The sequence below is a fragment of the Pan paniscus genome, chromosome 6 (genome assembly GCF_029289425.2).
Source record: "Pan paniscus chromosome 6, NHGRI_mPanPan1-v2.0_pri, whole genome shotgun sequence".
Taxonomy (NCBI): domain Eukaryota; kingdom Metazoa; phylum Chordata; class Mammalia; order Primates; family Hominidae; genus Pan; species Pan paniscus.
Window position 1 is genome coordinate 160,552,050 of NC_073255.2, and position 14,865 is coordinate 160,566,914.

Here is a 14,865-nt window from a genome sequence, read left to right on the forward strand (position 1 = left end):
ATCAAAAGTGAAGATAAGAACAACAAAAGAACTGTCTTACTGGAAATTGCTTGGTGTTCCTATATCTGCCTTGGTTAATCTCTTCTTTTTAGCTTTTCCCTTCTTCTTTTCTTTGGTATGGGAGATGTTGTTGACTTGTGGACCATAAAATCTATTTGTTGTGATTTCTGGATTTTTTATATCAACTGTAGCCATGGGTAGATTAGGACCTGCAAATAAAACCAAATTATATAAAAGGGATATAATTTAAGATAACTGATATACAATCATAATTTACAATTTAAATACTTTTTCTGAAATAGGATCACTTCATTATAAATTATTTATATTTTAAACTTCTACATTTTTTTCATAAAGTGCTGCCTAAATTTCTAAAACCTGTTAAGTTCTTGAAGAAATGAGTGTAGATGCACTATTTCAAAGCAAACTTACATTTTTATGCCATTAAATTTCATAAAGAATATGAACTTCCAGCTAGAATTTAAATATAATTAGTCTAATCTCTTAAATTTTGATTATAATAGCCTCATATCCAACACATTGCTCAACAGTAAAGTGAAACATATCTTGTAACAAGGATAAAGAAAGTGAAGTAAGTATCTATTTTTGTTTTAACTTTAACAAAGAAATATAGCCTTAACTCTTTGTTTCAACTTTATTAGTCAAGAAGAAAAAGGGTACTTAAAATTATTACTACCATTTTTTCCAGAACTGGCATCCTTAAGTCAAATGATATTTTCCCCACCAGTACGCATACACCTTGACTATCAGAAGTATAGAATTTAAAAATTTAAAACGCAAAAATTCTTAAAGCACTCATCTTGTGCAAGAATCAACAGTAAAAATGTCAAAGGCATCTTTCCATATTATAAATAGTATCTTCAGAAGTGGTACTAAATGTAGCACAAAACTTGTCTTACAATTCAAAATAAAATTCTTGATCTTAAAAGTATGAAAGTCTGAATGTGGAGCATTCAACTGAAAAATTCCTTAAAAATTCAACTAAAGGGCAACACATGTTCCTCAGAGATCCTATTTTTATATATGGTTCTCTGACAAATCCTCCTTTGAGACCAAGTTCCTCTGAGGTGACTACATTAACGACCACTTCCAAAACATATGAAATACTATCATCGTTGTGTAGAAAAGAGTTTAAGGCAGCACACTTTAGACTGCTCTTCTTAGAAGGGACCACTTGCAAGGTTGGCCCTCAGTTGACCACTTGGGAAGTTGGATTTCAAGAGGGTTCCCACTATTCCCTGACAAGGTGGGCTTATTGTGTCTAAATTGTTTGTGCTAACAATGCAGTTTATGTTGAACATCTACTTTCCTTCTGGGAGTCTGGAATCTTGGTAAGTGCAAGGCAGGGTAGACCTATGTAACTAGCCCTCAACGAAAACCCTGGGCACCAAGTCTCAAGCTTTTCCTTTAGACAACATTTCACATGTTGTCACAATTCGTTATTGGAGGAATTAGGTGCAACCTCTGTGTTCTCCACTGGGAGAACTCTTGGAAACTTGTGTGTGGTTTTTTTTTTTATGAACTTCATCCCACGTGTCTTTCCCTTTGCTGATTTTGTTTTATATGTGTTTTCACTGTAATAAATGTTTGCCATGAGTACAGCTATACATTAAGTCCTGTAAGTCCTGGTGAATCACCACCTCTGAGGATGGTCTTGGGGATCCCCAACATAATCAATAAATGGCAAATAGAAATCTCAAGGCTAATGTATATTAGTTGATCTTTAAAATCCAACTTGACTGTTATTCTTTAATTATGCCCCAAACTGCCAAAGTATCCTACTTACTAAAATTATCTGAAAAAAAAAAAAAGTTTATTTACATGGGTAAATTGTATATACCCTATTTTCTCCCGACTCTACTATTAAAGATAAAACAAAACTAAAACAAATTTATGAAAGCCATGTCACCTTATCAAAAAAGTAAATAATTTGGAAAGGCATATTTTTAATATCACCAAAATTCAACTCTTTTCCCTTAATATTCAAATACTATTTATATATAATATTTTAATAATCCTAAAGTTTCAGTTACAATTTCATTCAAAAATTCCATAGGAAGTTGCTGATATGGATAAGAAATAGTTTTTGGGAAAAATGAGAGCTAGTGAATAATATGGATAAAATCATTAAAAGCTTTTTTAGTGCCCAGGAATAATCTGAAAAATAACTAGATCAGTAAGTAAAGGTGAGTTAAGCAGTATCGAATGACCTGAAAGGGTGATTAGGACGTGAATTTTCAAATTTGCTCAGGTATCAGATTTCAGCATTTATGTAGCTGTACAAAATAAAGGACTTATTGAGAATATCCAGAATGTAGGGACTAGAGGGTTGAATTGGGGTTACACTCAGACCTTCACAGACTTATCTGGTGGTCTACTTTTACTTCTCATTCTTCCCTTTCTGCCCTCTCACTTCTTATCTTTACCAGTCAGTATCAGCAACACTATCCACAATAAGGATGCTACAAATTACTTTGTTTCTTATCTTTATATCTTAATAAAATGTAAGAATTAAGACAGAATTAGGAGTATCAGAATTAGGTACTCCCTGGCCAGGCACAGTGGCTCATGCCTGTAATCCCAGCACTTTGGAAGGCCAAGGCGGGCAGATCATGAGGTCAGGAGTTCGAGACCAGCCTGGCCAATATGGTGAAACCACGCCTCTAATACAAAAATTAGCCGGGCGTGGTGGTGTGTGCCTATAATCCCTGCTACTCAGGAGGCTGAGGCAGGAGAATCACTTGAACCTGGGAGGCAGAGGTTGCAGTGGGCTGAGATTGCGCCACTGACTCCAGCCTGGGCGACAGAGCAAGACCCTGTCTCAAAAAAGGAAAAAAAGAAAAAGAATTAGGCACTCTCTTTATTCATATGACTTTTCCGGAACTAAGTATTCAAATAGCAACTATAAACAATCAGACTCACCAGTAAAATATAAAAACAGAAAACAACAAAAATATTTTCTGCCACTTTAGCTTATATAAAAGCCATCTATTATACTATAGATGACTAGCATGGAAACACAGTTGGATAAAGTTAAGTTTAATGATTTAAATTATCCAAGCTAGTATATTTTTGAAAAATCAGCTTCTTATAACCTTGATTTATATAACTCACTAGAGAAAGTAATTCAGCTGTCTCTGAGGAAGATTCAAGAATGAGGATAGGAACAAAATGTAAGTGATATGTGAAATGAGTAACAATGTTTAACTCATACCGTAATCAGACTGTGTTTCCCCTCTTCCTCTACCCAAAAATCAGGCATGAATATATTATTATGCATCAACATTATCTCTTTAAGTCATTATAGATGAATTTCATTAGTACTAGTTAAAACATTATTTAAGTAAGACTATAAAGAAAAATCCATATAATGGAGGTATATAGAAAATTAGTATTAGATGGGAAATTAGAGTTTCTTTTCAAAATCGCCTTTCATTTTATTAATGAAAATGAAGGACAGTAAGAGTCAGGTGATCTTTATAAAGTCATATGATTAGTGACAGAAGCAAAAGTGTATTCTGATATCTTGGTTCCTAGTCCACTACCCTTCCAATTAACTACTTTACCTCTTTTTTTTTTTTGAGATGGAGTCTCACTCTCTCGCCCAGGCTGGAGTGCAATGGCGCCATCTCGGCTCACTGCAACCTTCACCCCCGGGTTCAAGTGATTCTCCTGCCTCAGCCTCCCAGGTGGCTGGGACTACAGGTGTGTGCCACTAAGCCTGGCTAATTTTTCATATTTTAGTAGAGATGGGGTTTCATCATATTAGCCAGGATGGTCTTGATTTCCTGACCTCGTGATCCACCTGCCTCGGCCTCCCCAAGTGTTGGGATTACAGGTGTGAGCCACCGTGCCCGGCCAACTATTCTACCTCTTATACCTCTTACACAAAAGTCAAACTACAAGGTGGATAACACCGCTGATTTTACAAATGTCATAATACATTCTTTGTTTACCAATTTTTCAGTTTTCTTGGTCTGTGGTCCAACAAGTCATTATTCAACAAATATTTACTAACAACTTACAGAATTTAGAAAAAAATGGATTTCTATATATTCAAGAGGTTAGGTACTCGGTTATTTCTGTTGACAATGGTTATTTACTTTAGAGTCTGAAGATGTTAGGAAATAAGTTTAAAATGGTATTCTAGAGCCAAATTAAGTATCTGTTTCAAGCGACACACTAAAAAAAGTGATAACCTGTTTAAGGTATAGAGCCATTTTTTAAACAACGTAAAGTATATGAAAGATTTAGTAACAGATGTACATACTCAAGTCATTTCTAGTAAAGTTTAATTATTCCATTTATGAAATTACACTCATCTTAAGAACTACTATGTAAACATATAATGAAGGCGGGCTGTTTTCCTTCTTTTTTAAAAAACAAATGACAAATTAACTCCTTCTGATTAAGGATAACTGTTGCACGAAAAGGTTTTTAAATGTTCTTGTGAACAGACATGTCTAGTTAATTTTAAATCTAAAAGAACTCAAGTTTCCCATTAATTACATAAGAAGCAAAGAAGCCTCACCAAGGAAAACAGTTGAAAAACAGGTGGCCTAGAGGCCTCTGATGTCTAGCAGTCACGAAGCTGAGAACAAATCATTGGAAAGCATATATGCTAAAATGTGAGACTGACCAATAAAGAAATTAGGAGTGAGGAAGTTACTGAACTGCATTTTAGGAATGTATGTAAATTCTACATAAAGTATCTTTTTAATAATTAAAATTTGAAAAGGTGTGGTAAACTGATAATCTAAATAAGGATCTGAGACAAAGCACCTGCATAGCTACTGGAGGACATGGTCCAGGGGCCCACTGCCACCTAGTGGTGGTGCACCAAATACAGTAAAGTAATAATGCTGCCTCCTAAACAGTGGTCTCCACTTAGTGGGGAAAGCAAGATAGTTGAATGCAAAGCAGTTTTAAAATATTACAACTTGTATTAATAATTATTTATTTCATTCTTTGTGTATTAATATATTAATTCCATATTATATGTATATTTTATAAGTATACAAGTATTGGCAATACATGCTGTATAATTTTGTCCTTTAACAACACTATTAAAAAAAAAAACCCTCCATTTATTTAATGAAAGAAGTCTGAAACCACTGGGCCAAATGATTAAAACTAAAGATTTAAAACCAATGGCCAACTCATAGAAAGAAACTACATTTAATTCTTTTTTTTTTTTTTTTGAGACGGAGTCTTGCTCTTTTTGCCCAGGCTGGAGTGCAATGGTGTGATCTCGGCTCACTTGCAACCTCCGCCTTCTGGGTTCAAGCAATTCTCCTGCCTCAGCCTCCCGAGTAGCTGGGATTACAGACATGCGCCACCATGCCCAGCTAATTTTTGTACTTTTAATAGAGACGGGGTTTCGTTATGTTGGCCAGGCTGGTCTTGAACTCCTGACCTCAGGTGATCCGCCCGCCTCAGCCTCCCAAAGTGCTGGGATTACAGGCGAGAGCCACCGCGCCCGGCCTGAAACTACATTTAATTCTAAGTGGGTCTCTTAGTAGGGGTAATAAAATTATGAAACACCACTGTTATATAAAGAATTTTCAAATTCTATCTATTCATGGAAACTAGGTGCCTCTTCAGAAATTCATTTTATAAATGTTCAGCCCTCCATATTCACAGTTCCATATCCATGCATTCCACATCCATGGATTCGACCAACTGTGGATTAAAAATAAAAATGGATGGGTCCATCTGTTCTGAACATGTACAGAACATTCTTGCTATTATTCCCTAGACAATACAGTATAACAACTATTTACCCAGCATTACTTCTCAGCCTTTTGGCTAAGACCAAATGTACCTAGCATTTACATCGTATTAGGTATTATGAGTACTCTACAGAGGATTTAAAGCATATAGGAGAATCTGTAGTTACATGCAAATACTATGTTGTTTGTATCGCAGACTTGAGTATCAATGAAGTTTTGTATCCATGGGGGGATCCTGGAACTGATCCAACATGGATACATGTATTTACAACCTTAATTTTAATTATATTATTTCTACAGCATCTACACTTTAAAATATGGGGTTACTTTCCCCAAAGTGTTTCGATGGCACCACTAGAAAGTCTTCTCTGTTGGTACTCAATACTGTATATACTCTCCAAACTCAAAATAATGTAACAAATTCAAAAAGGTTGAAATACTAGGCTTATATCAAGGAAAATTTCTACTACTACATTAAAAATTCACAGATGAGCAACCTGTAACTCAGCTGCTTCTGTTTCTTTTGCCTCTGCCATGTACTAATTTATATATTCTGAGACATGATATTTACCCTGTGTCTCAGTTTTGCCTTCAAAATCATCTTGACATAACATAGTGGTTAAAGGGCCAGTCTCTAGGGTCAAATCATCTGATGCTGAATCTTGCTTCACTACTTACTAGTTATGAGACCTTGAGCAAGTTACCTATCTGTGCTTCGGTTTCCTTATCTATAAAAGAGATAATAGGAGCTACTTCAGAAGGTTGCTGTACAGTGCCTGGCAGGTAGTAAAAGATCATTAACTAGTAGTTGCTATTATTGTTGTCATCATCTTCATCAGAATAACTAATATTTATTAAGCACTATGCTAAGCTTTGATTACTTCAATCCCCGTAACAGCCCTAAAAAGTATTAATATTTCTATTCAAAAGAAAAAGTGAAACTATACAATATTTGGTACCTGTTAAGCACTACTGAAGGTAGTCAGGCATTTAAAAAATTAATAATAAGGTAAACAACCCAGAATTTAATACAGCAACATTTGGTTCATGTTTCTGTATCAGGAAAAGAAATTTAAGGACAAAATCAAAAGGCAACGCATCTGTTTAAAAGAAACAAACCCCAACAATCACCAATAGCTGCCATATATTAAGAACTTTGTATTATGTAAGTTTTTCTTGAATAATCATTCTAGGTTCTGATAAGAGGATTTGAGATATGCTTTTAAAAAGCAGCCATTTTCTCTATCACAACAAAGTGTGCTGGAGAATGGTTCTTTACCTTCATAGAGTCAGGGACCTCATTTAAATACGATGAAAGCCATGGATCCTCTCTCTCCAGAGAAAAGAACATATTTAGCACACAATTTCAGGGAGTTTATGAAGTCTAGAGTAAGAATTTCTACCCCTGAGACCTTATCTTTTACATCCTGGTATTCTGCTTTTACTCTCTGGTATTCAATGTTTTTTAAAAAATGAATTCATAATACTTCAAGTGGTCATTATCAAATTAAAGAGCATTATACAGAGCTAAATTAGTTCTAAATACACCACAACAGTAGGTGTTCATTTTGAAAGGGGCTTCATATAACACATAAGCAATGTGAAATAATATTTTGAAATAAGAATGAAAGGTAAATCTTAAAGTAGGACATTAACAAATATTCTAGACAAAATGTACTGCCTCTAGGAAAAATGTTAAGGTCCGATTGTATACTTAGTCAACTGTGAATCCAGAATTAAAATATAAGTATTAGTGATCTTCACCCTATGTATTCTTTCTTCATGTTAGAAAAATATCAAAGAATATTGTTTCCCAAGTCTCATCTGTCAATCATTAATTAAAAATAGGAACACAATAAACTGTATAATTTGATCATAGATACTAAACATTACTTACTAATGTATGGTACATGTTTCCACAAGGATTAACATGTAAAAGATACTAAATATTACTAATGTATGGTACATGTTTCCACAAGGATTAAACTGTCATCTAAAATCTTAAAAGATTAATAACTGTCAAAAAGCTTACCGTTTGGGGGATCTCGTCTTTTCTCTGTTAGAAAATAAATTAGAAGAATATTATTAAATATATGTAAGACAACATCAACATAAAAAAATTAATTCACTAAACTGTCTTATTCCTAAATTGACATACGTGTGACTAAGGAAGATTTTTCAGAAGACCCGACATTTAAGTAGAGATCTAAATAAAATAAGTAAGGGAACAATACATTCAAAGGCCCCAAGGAGGGTGCAACATGAAAGAACATCATGAAGACTGGACTACAGTGAGCAAATGGCACAGTGAAAGGAGACAAGAAGGAAAGTCAGGGACTAGATCATGTAGGGTTCCACAGGCCATGGTTAAGGACTATAGATTTTATGTGTATATGATAGGAAGCTCTTACAGAATTTTAAATAGAGAAAGTGATATAACCTAACCTACAATTCTAAAAGTTTACTCTGGCTACCGTATAGAAAAGAGATAGTAAAAAGGATTGAGTAGCAGCTGGAAGACTAGTCAGAGAGCTAGTGTGGCAGCCCAGCTGACAGATCATGGCGGCCTGGATTAGGATGGTAGCAGCAGAAATGGTAAGAAATAGTCAGACAGGACATGTTTTTGAAGGCAGAGTCAATAGGACTCTGATAGGATTTATGAGGGACCATGGTGAGCCTGAGGGATAAGATGGAACAAATGCCTTTTACTGAAACAAGGAAGATTAGTAGAAGAATAGGAACAGATCTGAGTGGGGCTAAGGTTCAGGATACAGGACATGGATCAAATATTCTGCTCAGACCGTGTTAAGTCTAAAGGCTATTCTGCCACTTGAGTAGACAGAGTCTGAAGGTGAGGGAAGATGTGTCAGTACTGAAGAAAAAACTTTAAGAGTCATTGGCATACAGTTTTTGGAACTATAGGACTGGATGAAAGCACATGTTCTTTCTTCTGAAACTCATCTGCTTAAGATGATTTTGGAGAGGTTCCCCTTTCCTAGTCACCCTTCTCCACTTTACAAGAAAAACACCTGGTTCACTGTTGTCAAATAATAGTTCTACTCCAATTAACTTAAAGCTTTATACTATCCTGCATTGTTCTATAATTGTTTTATATGTGTTAGAGTTGTTTCACACACTAAACTAAGTTCCTTATGGGTTTTATAGTATATAGTATTAGGAACAAAATAGAAAGACAAGGCAATGTTTACAGATCTTGTTAGCAATTCTGCTTATTTGCTTCTAAGCTTACCTAAAGTCTTTGTTTACAAAGTATAAAATACTTTTAAAACTTTACAAAAAATGCTATCACAAATGCAAAATTAAAAGTCAATATATATGAAATTTTATCAACAAAAAAGGTTATTGTATTGGGCCCTTCGGTAAATCTAAAAAAAATAGTTCTCAACAAAAATATTATTTATTTTAAGGTAAGGACCACCACATTTTTTTGTAAATAGTAAATATTTCAGATAATAGTTTTGGCTTTGAGGACCATATAATCACTGTCATCACTATTTAACTGTGTTGTGACAAAAAAGTAGCCAAAGACAACATGTAAACCAATGAATACAGTTAAGTTTCAGTAAACTTTTATTTACAAAAAACAGGAAATGGACCACACTTGCCCCATGAGCATTAGTTTGCTGGCCTGATTTAAGTAATTAAAAAAGGGTTACCAGATTTCCTTTGTCGACGGCCCAAAAGGTCTGTAACTGCTTTTCGAAATTTTTTTGCTTCTTCTTCATTGGCAAAATTAAGAGCAACTTGACAAGTCTGAAATATTTTCATCACAAAGGGGAAACAACAGAATGTATGAATTTAGCTTTATATCATAAAAACAATGAAGAAAAGAAGTATATTTCTAAAGAACGAAAGGTTAATTTTACTAGCAGATAAGACATTATTTTATGATCTGAATAACTTAACACAAAAGCATGAAGAAGTTCAAGTAAAAGATTACTATTAGAGAAGTTACCTATCACAGCAGACACATATACTAATTTGAATATTTCATCTTCAGCAAAAAAATAAAATAGCAAATTGAATTTGATCTTTCAATAAGGTTCTATAAATAATTTGGATTAGAAAAGGCAAGCAATGAAAAAAGTAAAGATGGCAATAAAGAAAAATATGACTTACATCTCCAGCAAAGGTATGAAAATATCCTCTAGGACTATTATATACAAAGTTATTGTATAGCTCTTGTTCCCACAATAGTTTCCCATCCTAGAAAAAAGTTAAAAATTAAAATAAGAACTACCAAAACATAATCTCTAGGAATAAAACAAAGAAGATGACTCATATTAAGAAAACTGTTTATATTAAAAATAACTTTTAGTGCACACATGTAACATATTTATAATATATAAATAGTGTCACATAATCTAATCAGTAATTTCTTAAAACTGCAAACACTGGATAACGTATCTTTCATAAAACCTACATATCAAGTCAGTTTAATTCAGCTAAGATATAATCTCACTAGCCAACCATTTCCAAATTCAGCTACTTGGTCAAATACGTAATAACCAGAATAATTACTAGGTCATCAATGTTACATAGAAGGAATAGGATACTTTTGTACATGAACTGATTACCAAAGCACAGTTCCACCAGCAATATTTAGACAATGTACTATCAAACACTGCAGGAATACTTTATGTTCTTTTCCTCAATTTTATAGATGTGGGAGGGTCAAATATACCTTCCTTGTACTACTAATTAACCATCTTCAAATTCTTAACTTTTGCAGAGTACCTTTCTAATTATATACTAGTATAAGTAGTATTAATCATGATGCAGAAAGAGACTGATAATTAAAATGTATCAAGGTTAAACTATGGATAAGAGTGCCATGATGGCTGCCATATCTATTGCCACAGTATAAAAAATATGTTTAATCTTAATACCAAAGGTGACGAATTATGAGTGTCCAGCAATTGGAAATAAGTGGTTAGAGAAAGATAGTCATTGCCCTATTCAGAAATGCAAGGTTCTACCTAGACCACAATTTAAAAATATGTAAAATACACTGTTCACACATTATAACCACTGCAATGGAATCCCTTTCTTCTTAGTGGAGTAGTATGTGTATGCCATTTCTAAATAGTGCTTCTCAATGGTTATGAGAAATATGTCAAAGCACTTGGGGGTTTCTTTCAAACTATGTATGTGTTCCCCACCCCCCAGAATCACTGCCATAGTTAGCGCCACTGCTAGTGATTACTAGTAAGCCACTGCTAGTGACAGAAGCATGTCATATCTCTCAGCTGTCTTGGAAGCAGACATTAAGATGCACTAATTTAGCCCGGGACTGGTGGCTCAGGCCTGTAATCCCAGCACTTTGGGAGCCTGAGGCAGGAGGATCACTTGAGTCCAGGAGTTTGAATCCAGGCTGGGCAAAACAGCAGAACCCATCTCTACAAAAAAATACAAAAATTAGCCAGGTGTGGTGGCATGCACCTGTAGTCACAGCTACTCAGAAGGCTGAGGTGGGAAGATTGCTTGGGCCAAGGAGATCAAGGTTGCAGTAAGCTGTGCACTCCACGCTGGGTGACAGAGCAAGAGCAAGACCCTGTCTCAAAACAACAACAACAACAACAAAAGCAGCACTAATTTACCAAATACCATAACTGAGATCTCATTTAATCTCAGTGAAATACTTCATAACAAAGCAAGATGGTTATCTGATTTTACAAATAAAGCTGAGACCAGAGGTGTAAAAATCTCTTCACTGTTATCTATCAGGTCATATTAGCGCCCAAGAGTTTAGAGGCAGTTTTAGTTTTTTGTAATTAAAATCTCATTGCACTTATTGCCACATATAAATATTAATCATGGAGGCTTACTTACAGAATGGTTTTTAAAAAAATAATGGAGACTTCATCTTAGCAAAATATTTTTATGACAACTGTAAGAAATGAATACCTAACAAGGTATTCAATCTATAACAATGTGATTTATGATTGGGAGGGAGGGATATAAAGCTACGAAAATCTGAATATATCTATCATGAGAAACAATATAAGGAAAAATGAGTAGCAAACAGATTTTTATAGATATCGAAATGTTTTAAATCTGGGCTAAATAATAGTACATACTGAGCTAAAATATTATTTTGTTGTTACCTGAACAGACTATCTACGCTATTCTATAATGAACCAGGTGGAATAAAAGAGTTTCATTAAAAAAATACAGAGTGTAAAGAAAGCCCAAGAACCAACAGGCATAATTAAAAAAAAAAAAAAGCCTTAATGCGTGGTAGCAGTAGAAAGATAAAATAGGAAACTATTCACATTCTGGCTTCAGACACGTTCCCATTTGGTCATGATTTCCGTATGCAATATCTAAAAACCAAGCTTCACTCTTCTAATATTAGTTTATGTACAAATTTAAATATCACATATAGGATAAACAAATCTAAACTAAATTATAATTGATATAGAAAACCTAATCATGTAGTTTAAAGTGAAAGCAAAACAAAACTCACCTTAATGTCAAATATTCTTAAAAAATAAGATCTCTGTGGATTGTCCTTAACAAGACAAGCAACACCACTGCACTTCTTTGACCACATACAGTTCCGATCTGCTGCATATAACTGCACCACTGCTGAAGACATAGTCTGCAAAATATAAAATTATAACCATTAGGTTCAAAATAATATGTAGATGATCATAGCCCCTGCTGACAGCTTGACCGCAACCACCCAGCTAAGCTGCTCCTAAATTCCTGATTCACAGAAACAGGAAATAATAAACATGTATTGTTATTTTAAGCCACTAGTTTCTGAAGTAATTTCTTATGTAGTAATAAATAACTAATATAATAATCATATAACAATAATTACTGAAAACATTTATTGATGCTTAAAATGTGTTAGGAAATGTGTTAATCACTTTTAAATATAGCCTCATTTGTTATTACTATGATAACTTCATTTTTTACTTGAGAAACCCGACACCAAAGGGGGTAATTTGCCCAATACCACACAGCTAAATGGCAGAGCTGAAATTCCAAATCCAGGCAATTTGTGACTTCAAATCTAGCATTCTTACTCCCCCTATTACACTGTTTCCCCATAAAGTGAACACTTAAGCAATGAAGTAGTAGCATTAGTAATGGCTGACTTGTATAAAGCAGTTAAGCACTTATCTAGATAAGGATTGAGACAACTTGAAAGCAGTATTACCACCCTGGAAGGCAGATTATAGTATCTCCTTTCTAAAGTGAGTTTAAGATTGTAAGTGATTTGCACAAGTGGCCACACAGTTTTAATGCTATACTGAGGATATGAAAAAGATTTGAGTGACTATTGTCTCAATTTTACCAAGGATAGTCCCTAAATAGAACCCTTTCAGATGTATAGGAGGGAAGCTAACTCGTTACATGCAATGGACACTTTAGGGCATTAGGATTTTCCAGTACACCATGTTGCCCCCTTCCTCAAGACTATATCATGAAAAGGTGTAAACTAATTTTATTCTAAATTAAGTTTACTTTATAACCTAGAATGTAACTATTCAACCTTAAGTTTCTATGAAAGTGATACACACTTACACTGATAAAGCACTTACAAATCCTCTGAAAGCCATAATTATGTTTTCTGATAAAGTAATTTCACTTCTAAACTAGAAATTAAGAAAATCATTTAGAATATAATACTTCATATTTTAATATAAATATAAAAATAAAATATTTCATATAAATATATATTTTTTTAAAGAGGAAGAACTGAAATAAACTAAAATAGGAGCTGATTAAGTAATTATGGTACCTTAGTTCAACGGAATTTGGGCTCTGTAATAAAAAATAGACTACATTAAGATTTGAAGATACGCTGTTTTAGGTTTACTTAACTATGCCTGAGGGGTGCCCTCTTTTGGTAAGAGGAATTTCAAAGAACAATTATATGCACAAATCTTTTATTACTAGATACTAAATTCAGAAATGTAAGATCAGTATACTGTTAGGATCAAAAGTCCATAAAGACTTGCTCAGATAACAATGTTCAATGTTATGTTTTTAACATTACAGACCAAACTCAACCTTGAACTTCACACACAGTACTGAGTAGGACACAAAGGAACAGAAAAATTTCTGCAAGAGTCAATAAAAATTATGATAACTTAAAAACAAAAAATGTGTATCCTGGGACACTGGGTTTCAAAGAGGAGACTGAAGAATGTGGGACACTTTTTGGCCTGCTCAAAACACACTTGTGTTTGCAAGTGCACAATCTCAGGATGATAGTGCCACAGGCATCCTGCTGCCAGCACTGAAAACTTCAGAAAAATGCGTCTTGCATACACTATCTAAAGGTACCAAATACCAGGCTGAAGAATTCAAAAATCAAACAAGCAATTTGTTAGTTCTAAGGAGAATTCACATAAAGTCTTTTTTAGTATGGTGCTGTCAAAATACATTCATTTCTAAAAAGAAAAGCAATTAGGAAACTAGATGTACCAAAATGAAGATCTAAAAATCTCCCTACTTCGCTTTTTACCAGAAATCAAGAAATAACAGCTCACACACACACACACACACAAAAGTTATTCAATAGGGTCTGAAATTCCATTATGAAAATCCCCTTGCTAGCCAAAGGACTAAATATTCATGATGTTATAAATATTCACGTTGTAAAACATGTGGCTATATATGTGAACTTTAAAAAACAAAACAAAACAAAAAAAACCCAAACTAAAAAACATTTAAACCTTTATATAAACTTAAATTCTTAAAACACCTGCTTAAGAAATAAAGACTAACAATGCTATAATTTTTCACAGACAGGATACTGCATTATAAACATTAAAACTAAAAAAACAACTATTCAAAAGCAATTTTCAGTAACTGGATTTTCAAAAAATTTGCTACACTCTTATTATGAGTCTAAGTGTCTATTTCATTAATTCTTACCTTCATCTGGCAGTCTGAAAATGACATACCACAGCACCTTGTAAAGCCTTTTCTAATTCAGAATAATTACAGTGAATATGAGAATAACTACTATACATTTAATACAGTATATTAATGCTAGACAATATAAAAACAGTCACTAATCCCCACACTCTAGATTGACAGTGACTTAATTAAGTTTTTAAAGACATTC

The 14,865-nt window shown here is 33.9% G+C and overlaps 1 protein-coding gene across 1 annotated transcript in view; it reads right to left on the bottom strand.

The window, feature by feature from the left end:
• WASL (WASP like actin nucleation promoting factor) overlaps positions 1 to 14,865 on the bottom strand; it is a 68,973-nt gene that overhangs the window by 14,634 nt on the left and 39,474 nt on the right. The window contains exons 2-6 of the mRNA XM_034964906.3: positions 12,244 to 12,378; positions 9,894 to 9,980; positions 9,431 to 9,527; positions 7,786 to 7,809; positions 41 to 209 (exon numbers count right to left, since the gene is read on the bottom strand). Of these exons, the coding sequence (XP_034820797.1) occupies positions 41 to 209; positions 7,786 to 7,809; positions 9,431 to 9,527; positions 9,894 to 9,980; positions 12,244 to 12,378 (512 nt within the window). The remainder of the gene's footprint in view (positions 1 to 40; positions 210 to 7,785; positions 7,810 to 9,430; positions 9,528 to 9,893; positions 9,981 to 12,243; positions 12,379 to 14,865) is intronic.